The sequence below is a fragment of the Aethalodelphis obliquidens genome, unplaced genomic scaffold (genome assembly GCF_003676395.1).
Source record: "Aethalodelphis obliquidens isolate GAN/ISIS:26980383/991018 unplaced genomic scaffold, ASM367639v1 scaffold8, whole genome shotgun sequence".
In the NCBI taxonomy this organism is placed as follows: domain Eukaryota; kingdom Metazoa; phylum Chordata; class Mammalia; order Artiodactyla; family Delphinidae; genus Aethalodelphis; species Aethalodelphis obliquidens.
Genome location: NW_020837952.1, coordinates 19,115,416 through 19,123,954, shown reverse-complemented (window position 1 = coordinate 19,123,954; position 8,539 = coordinate 19,115,416). Strand labels below are relative to the sequence as shown.

General features: G+C 38.3%; 1 protein-coding gene across 1 annotated transcript in view; it reads left to right on the top strand.

The window, feature by feature from the left end:
* Positions 1-316: 316 nt before the first annotated feature.
* The window catches only part of TSPAN8 (tetraspanin 8), a 24,324-nt gene continuing 16,101 nt past the window's right edge, over positions 317-8,539 (top strand). Inside the window, exons 1-2 of the mRNA XM_027108212.1 lie at positions 317-444; positions 3,821-3,932. Coding sequence (XP_026964013.1) covers positions 317-444; positions 3,821-3,932 — 240 coding nt within the window. The remainder of the gene's footprint in view (positions 445-3,820; positions 3,933-8,539) is intronic.

Genomic DNA, 8,539 nt, shown 5'->3' with positions numbered 1-8,539 from the left:
AACATACCAGTTTCTTTTGTGAGAGAACTTGAGATATGCCACATAAATACGCAGTGATTTCTATTTGTTAGAATTAGTAATTGAAGAAAAACGTGAGAAAGTAAAAATCATTCCCAATCACTCATGCTAGAGTTTGATGCAAATTAGAGTGAATTAGAGGTGCGGTAGATAATAGGTAAATCATAGGTGCAAAACCTATTTCTCTGAGTCTTGTGTCAAAACAGATAAACTGCCCACATTTTCATATGCTCCTCTTAGATAAGTCAGGCATGGGAGTGTTGTGGATGCTTGGAGCGTCTTAGGGATCTGGGTAAGCATGGAAAACAGGGCCTTTAGCCCACAGATTCAGTGGAACCATTGCCAGAGGCAGAGAGCTGTGGAAAGGCTGGCTCTTTATGAAGGAAAGCAGAGTGACGTAACATTACCAAACCCAAATGGGGGAAGGTGAGAAGGAGACAAGCTGTAAAGCCAAAGGTGTTAGCAACTGAAGGAAGCCAACCGTGAAGAGTTTTGAAGAGAGCAGAAGGAAGTCAGGAATTGAGAGAGTTCAAGAACCAGCATTTCAATGTCATCGTTGTATTTTATATGGTACCTGGGACGCTAGATTGGTTGTGCCGAGCGCAATGAAGAGAGTTGAAGCAGAGCAGACATAACTATGAGATGGGATAACTGAAAAATAAGGTGCAATTATATTTCATTCTGATTGATGAAATCCCCCAAGATAGACTTGACTATGGATGAAATGTGTGAATTTTGTAAATACAGTGGTTGCCTGCCACTATGCAGTCAGCTTGGAACTTAAACAGTGACAAAGACACTGGAGCCCAGAGGCTAAGAGCTGAACCTCACCTCCTTCACCACCAGCTGTGTGGCCCTGGGGAAATTGGTTAACCTCTCTGTGCTTTATAGTTCCTTATCTGTAAAATTGGGATAGTAGTAATATCTACTTCATGGGTTGTTGTGAAGTTTAGATGGTTTAATACATATAAAGAACTCAGAATAATGCTAAGTAAATGTTTAAGAAACAGACATTTCAGCCATCATTGTACAGGCTTTTTTATGAGTCAGGAGTATGAAACCACTCTGCAGTGATGAATAAATTCCAATTTGGATTTTGAAACAGAGGAAGAAATAAAATGGCAAGAATTATGATAAGACAGAAATTTTTCTATCATAAATTAGAAGAATGTTGGAAAGTTGATTTTGAAGAAACAGGCAGACTGAGATTCAAATCCTGAATCTACATTGCTTTGTGGCCTGGAACATGTTCCTTGATTTTTCTTTGCCTCAGTCTCTGCACTTGTTAAACGAGGATGGTAATTTTACGCAGCAGGGTCAATGGTGAAGATTAACTAAGATACTTTATGAAAGCCTGTGACCAAGGACTGACACACAATAATAATTCAATTAATGCTGTTTTCCCAATTCCAACAATCGTATTGATTTTTAATTTAAAAATATTGGAATCTGGTGTGATAGTATTTTAGTCCTACTCTTATCCTCCTCTGGCCTCGTGGGGCAAGGAATCTGTGGGGCTGGAGGGAGATGCTCACCCTGAGTCTGGCCTCCACTTTGGGTACTTATCTCTAAATACAGCCACATTGGGGGTTAGGGTTTCAACATATGAATTTAGGGGCACATAATTCAGTCCATAGCATATTCATAAGCAAACATCAATTGCGTAATTTCTTAGAATGCTGGCTCAGACCAACTGCATCCTAATTTCATAAAAAGAAGGATGTCCCATGAGAGCTGAATGGCAACAACAGTGACTTTCTTCAAAGAGAAACCAGAAAGGGGTAGTGGGGAGTAGGCCTAGTAAGTTCTGCAGTGTCCACTGATGGCTGGGGACCTAACCTAACCCCCTAACCTGGGGGCCTAACACATCAACTAATTTCCTTGTACAACTTTATCAACAGAAAGAAGGACATACCTAGATGCTTATTTCTTAATTCATACTCCAAATTATTTAAAACATTATAAAAAGATCAGGGGCAAACCCTTAAAGCCAAACTGGAGAAAGGACTCAAAGAACAATTATGATGATCAATCTTATAACAATTGGGATAAAACAGGTTAGTATCAATCATGGCTCTACACTGATTGTTCTTGATAGAAAACCAATTACTTTTAATTAATTTAATTAGCAAATTATGATACATTTCTTAAAATATTCTCATCGATAGTTTTATAAAAACATCAGATTAAGATGCTAATCATAATAGCTATTCAGATAATGTTATTTTCATTTAAACCTGAAAGCCAGAGTGACTATTAAGACAAACAATGTAAATCTACCTATGAAAGGAGAAAAAAAGAGAAAGAAAAATATCAGTGAACAAATTGGAAAAACAAAAAATCCAACTGTTATAAAATTACTGAAAATCACAGAGGGTCTCATTATCATTTGATATAAATTCTTGCAGGTTTATTTATTAACAAAGAACCACTAAAATGAGCACTTATCTCCATCTGCAAATGAAATTAGGATTTAGTGGAAAAGAGGGAAAGAAATAAGGAGAGTTTTCAGGCTCTAAAGCTGTTTATTCAAAGATCTGCAGTTTATAGTGTGTGCGTGTGCACACCTATAAGATACTTAAGTTGTATAGGTGATTTGGTGATTTGGCAAAGAGCTCTTTGGTAAAAAGCTTTGGTTTTCCATTGCATTTGTTGTTTTGCAGGAGTTGAAGCATGTAGTAAGGGTGGGGCTAGGTTAGGAGTGCTGCTGGATTTTCACCATGTGACCGTTGTTATCATTTGGGATTCCAGTTTCTTTAATCTGAAATAAAGGGCTTGAACCTAGATGAATTTTGAGATCTTTTAGGGAGCATAGGTTCAGCTGCTGTTTGCACTCCCTATTCCTTTCACAAAAGCCCCGACTCTACTCCCAAAGCAAACGTAATGAGAAGCCGTTAAGTGAAACCGCTGTTTGGGGGTTTTGGGCATATGGCCCAACCATACATGAAAGCAACGATACTACAAAGTCATGGGGTTTGGAGGACTCAGGTATTTCTCTGTCAGAGAACCCTAAGGCCAGAATAGTCTAGAAACTCCTCCAAAGTCTACTGCTGTGTCTGGTATGTTACCAAGCTTGTTCTCAACATCTCTATCTAATAATAGATCTTTGGTTTTTTTATTTTTTGAGGCCACAACATCTATACCTTAAAAAACAAAACAAAACAAAAACAAAGCTGAAAGACAAGGTTTTTTCTTGCATTAAAGTAAAATGTGTTTCACATTTTATGTGTTGGTCTTGGTCCAAATTAAATAATCTGGTAAAGTCATTAAAGGAATTTAAGACTTTAAATACTGTTCCTCATTGTTCCTCTTCTCTTTACTACCTAAAAGAGCTTATTTTTAAAAGAGCTTATTTGGGTACAAAAAGTGTCGTAAACCCTTGTTGCTTAACAGCAAATGTTGTCAAATGTTCTGCTGTTCCCTCTACATCCCGACTTCTTGAATCTTGAAGGAACGTTTGGTGATTAATCAGTTATTCCCTTCCTTTATGGTCTAAGACAGCTTCTCAAAGACAAACCCAGAGGCCCAATAAGGATATTTTGTCTTTAAACTGTTATTACTTATCTTTTGTATGTTAAAATCTAGCAGAAACGCAGTTAAGAGTTGAAACGTGGAAAACCATCTTTCCCCTCCCCTGTAGTGGATGGAAAACAGATTATTCTTATCAAACTTTCCAATTACAACAGAACATTTTAGCAATTATCTACACATAAATGTGCCTCATTTATGTCTTTTAGGTTGTAATGGTAGAATTAATGATAAACCATTGTTACCAGATGGCTAGAGGTGTGTGGAATTAGAGTTGTAGTTTATCTTGGGCGTACTCTAACATTTTTTTCTTTTTTCTGCAGCTATGTGGTGCCTCAATCCTGGCAGTAGCAATTTGGCTACGAGCAGGCAAAGATGGTCCAGAGGTAAATAAATAGAAGTTTCTCCGCTGCCAAAGTAGTTTATTTCTCTTATAATGATGAAAGTAATGACAGTAATAATAAAATATTTCTATAGCATTTCCTTAACTGCCTCATGTAATCATTTGTGCTGATCTGTGATTTTATAATTTAATTAAATTTAATTAATCAAAATTACCCACTATGTGCCTGGCACTGTGCTAGGCATTGATCAATCCTTCTAGAGAATGGAGAAGATGTTATTCCCCTAATAGGAAGATGGGAATGAAAGAAGAGGCGGGAAGGGGCCAAAGCAGAAATTAGCCTCCTTCGTTATTTGCTGAAGTGCAGCAAAGTGCAGAAGTTATCTAGAGGATATAGACCACCTTGCCTCCCCCCCAAGAGCAATTTTTGTACAAGGTATTGACAATAATTTGGCTGATTCCCAAGGTGGGGTAGTGATCCAAAAGAAAAGAAGGTGAGAAGTTCTCTTGGAGAAGAAGAATTTGAATCTGTGTTTTAAAGGCAGCAAAGTACAAAGATAGTTGGTAATTACTTGGGGCACTTGGTATTGAGGGTAACCCCTTGTAACAGCAAGAGGCTGGTCACCGGTGTAACTCAGGAGTTGACCGGCAATGTCCAGCCTCCTGACATCAAGATAAGATTAGCATGATCCCCTGTGCCCCACCACACACCGTTCCATGGGTGGCAAAGGTCTTACCAAGATTTCTGTGGGTCTGGAGGAAGTTTAGTTCCTACAATTAATTCTAGCTCTGGTCTTTGGATTCCACACACACTGTCTCTGTTCTGTACCACAGTGTCACAAGTGTGGAAAGATTGTGTGTGTGGTGGGTGGGAGCAGGGTGAGCATGTGGGAGGGTTGGTCTGTCAGTTTCACTTAACACAGTGCCTGGCACCATTTCCTGGCTCCCCTGCTTCCATTCTCCCAGCTCGCTTCTTCCCAGGGGTGTTCCGCCCCGCAAGTTACGATTCTTATCTCACGCAGGGCAGTTACCTTGTTCTTTGTTATCTGGGCTCTTGCCACTATTCAGGCTCACATGTACTCCTAGGGCCCTTTCGAAGTATTTGCCTAAATAAAGTTTCCCTCTCTAAGAGGAATGTTGACTCCTATTTAATAATTATTAAGATATTATTAAAACAGAAATTAAGGTAATGCATTTTCTATTAAAACTTATACCACGGTGCAGTTACATGCCATTGGGCATAGCCTAGTTGAAAGAAATATTAAAAGCAAAAGCAAATTGACATCTGTTCTGATTCCCTTTTTAAAAGGATTGGTTGTTTTGGACTTTTTTTCCTTGCTGTCTCACTGTTTCTCTCCTTCTTTTCCTTCTTTCTTTCCTTCCTTCCTGCCTTTTTTCCCTTCCTTCTCTCCTTCTGTCTCTTTCTTTCTTTTCCCTTTCCTTTCCTTTTTCCCTTTCCCTTTCTTTTATTTTCTCTTCTCTCTTTCCTTTTCTTTTCTTTTTCCTTAAAATTTGCTTCCTACCATTAGAGAACCCAGAGAATCACAGTGGCAATTCGCTGCCTCTTCATTCTGTGCCTCCCCATGGTGAAGAAGTTGAATGGGGGATAGGTGTGGCAATAGTTGGTAACGTTCTAGTCCATCAGGATTTCATGTGTTGTTTTATAGTGATATAAATGTATCTGTGACTTCTTGATGCCCTTGGACTCTGGGATTTGAGTCCTAGAAGAGTATTTGAAGATTCTTAGAATCATTTAGAAGCTGATGTTTGACTTTGGGACTCATAATTAAGCACAGAGATTAAAAGCTATTGATTTAGATGGTGCTTTGGCCTTTTTGAGATGTGTGTGCAGCCTGTATTTTATTTTTAAATTTTATTTTATTTCTGTTTGATATGGGAGCGTTTTATTTCCCCCCAGTGCTTCTGGTAAACAAACTTGGTGTTCAGTCTAAGAAGTCACACACATTGAATGTATTAAAGAACTGTTGTCCTTGAGAGGGTGTTACTATGAATCTGGGGATAAGAATGATTTAATAGAGCTAGGCAGCATCTTTAGTTACATTTTGACTCTTGTGCTCTGTCAGCCTCTAACCCTAAACAAAAGTCAGTATCTTCCAGGACGATTTTAACCAGCTTGACTTACGTGAAATTGGCTTGATTTATTTTTATTCAAAGTCAGTGACAAAGAATCAAGACTGTGCAGAAAACTGAATTTTACTAGTGGAAAAACAGAGGAAGAAGTTTTAGAAGGAGAAACCTGAGTGCAAACACAGAAAACAAGGATGTCAGGATGTCTTTATGAACATCTTTTAGCAAAGCTTTTGGTGCTGAAGTGTCTCTTAGGGATGCCTTGTTCTCCATCAGGATGAACTCAGCCCTGCATGAGGCAAAACGTATGCACAACCATCCTTGTCCCAGGAGATCCTTTATAATCCAAAGAAGACCCTCAGCCCTCTTCTTCAAAGTTCAGCCATGTCCCTTCCTGTAGAAATTCTCCCCTTGTTCTAAGACACACAGAGACAGTGTTCATCCAAGACAGCTGCTTGGATTAAAACTCTGCTGTCTCTCCCCTGGAACAAATACCTGAACTCAGATTTCTATTTCTTTTCTGAATAAGAATAGCCACTTGTTGGGCTGGACTTGAAGCAGTGATCCTCAGGTAGCCAACACATGGCTTTCTGGCCACTCTGGCAGTGGGTCACTCTGCCCAGATCAGTCTCAGAGAAGTGCCTCATTACCTGCCAAATAAGTGCTGGCCGCACTATCCAGGTCTCACTGGTAGGTATTTGACCTACTGTTTCTATATCTGGACTGACTAACCAAGTCTTCATAACTCAGCCATTGAGGCTTAAACTGTCTTAGGTACCTTAGGGTTTTCCTGCATTGGCCACAATGTGCTAGTGAAGCAGTCTTTGATGGTGAGTAGATAGAATGGGGTTTCTAATGCTGCTTTTTTGGGGTTTTTTTGGTTGTTACCTATTTTGACTCAGTTACCATGCCTGTTTATTAACAAAACTGATTTCTTAGCTCCAATCTTAACAAGCAAACCAACAACAACAACAACAACAAAACAAACAGAAAACCTGAAAAAGAGACAAAAAGAAAATCTTTAGGACATAACCCAGCTTTCTAAATATGTAAATTGAAACATCATCTGTAAGCATAGACTCTTAGAGACAAAGGAAGCCTTAGGTATCACAGAGGCTGATACCTTTATAAGTGAGAAACTGGAGCCCAGTAGGGTTAGTTGACTGCTCTATGGTTAGAAACTTAGTTATTTATAAAGACTCTGACTGGAATATAGGTTTTAGTTTTTAGTGCTCTTACAACTTTAGCATATTCCTTCCTCCTGATTATCAAATAAAGGTTTTGTCTGGGCTATGAGTTGATTTAAGAAGTCTTTAAAAATGTAAAGATCATGAATAGTAGTATGTGTTTGTTTGCTTGTTTTGTTTTTTATTTTGGTATTTCCTGTTAAAGGAGCTAGTCTACATGCCGTGCAGCAGATTCCAAGAGGCAGTCTCTGAGCTAGTGTAAGACCTAGTGTTCTACCTAGAAATAGCCCAGTAGATAGAGGTCATAAGAGGTAGATGGGCTACACATAGCACTCGAATATAACAGAGGAACAAGGTTTCACTTTTTAATTGTGATTTACTTCTGGACATATCTGTAGAGCAAGAGATAGATTGAGGCTAGGTGTTATGAAAGTGATGAAGAGTATACATGTGGGGCAGAGAAGAACCAAATTATGCAGAATGGGTAGCCCAACCCATCGTAATGGGCCCTAGGATATTTTCCTCAATATCCCATTACTAAATAGTCAAAATAAAGAGTCTCTGGAAGACTCAATAGACTATACTTCCTGGGAACAAGGAGATAGACTTGATATGGAATATTAGAAACTAGACTTATTTTATTTTCTTAGTTTAAATTTTTGTTTGTTTTGGCAAATATATAGACCTATGTAATCACTATTACAATCAAAATGCAAAGCATCTGTATTAACTCATAAAAGTTCCTTCATATCCCGTTGCAGTCAGTTCCTTCTTTCCTTTATACTCTGCTCAAAGGCCGCACTGCTCTGATTTCTATCATCATAGCTTAGATTTACCTATTCTTTTTTATTTATTCCCCAAATGGATACTTTTTAAAATTGAAATATAGTTGATTTACAATGTTGTGTTAATTTCTGCTGTACAGCAAAGTGACTCAGTCATGCATATATATTCTTTTTCATATTCTTTTCCATTCTGGTTTATCACAGAATATTGAATATAGTTCCCTGTGCTATACAGTAGGACCTAGTGGTTTATCCATTCTATAGATAATAGTTTACATCTGCTAATACCACATTCCCAGTCCTTCCCTTCTCCATCCCCCTCCCCCTTGGCAACCACAAGTCTGTTCTCTATGAGTCTGTTTCTGTTTCATAAAAGTTCATTTGTGTCATATTTTAGATTCCACATATGTTATGTCATATGGTATTTGTCTTTCTCTTTCTGACTTACTTCACTTAATATGATAATCTCTAGGTCCATGCATGTTGCTGCACATAGCATTATTTCATTCTTTTTGATGGCTGAGTAATATTCCATTATATACACACACACACACACACACACACACACACACACACACACACACACACAC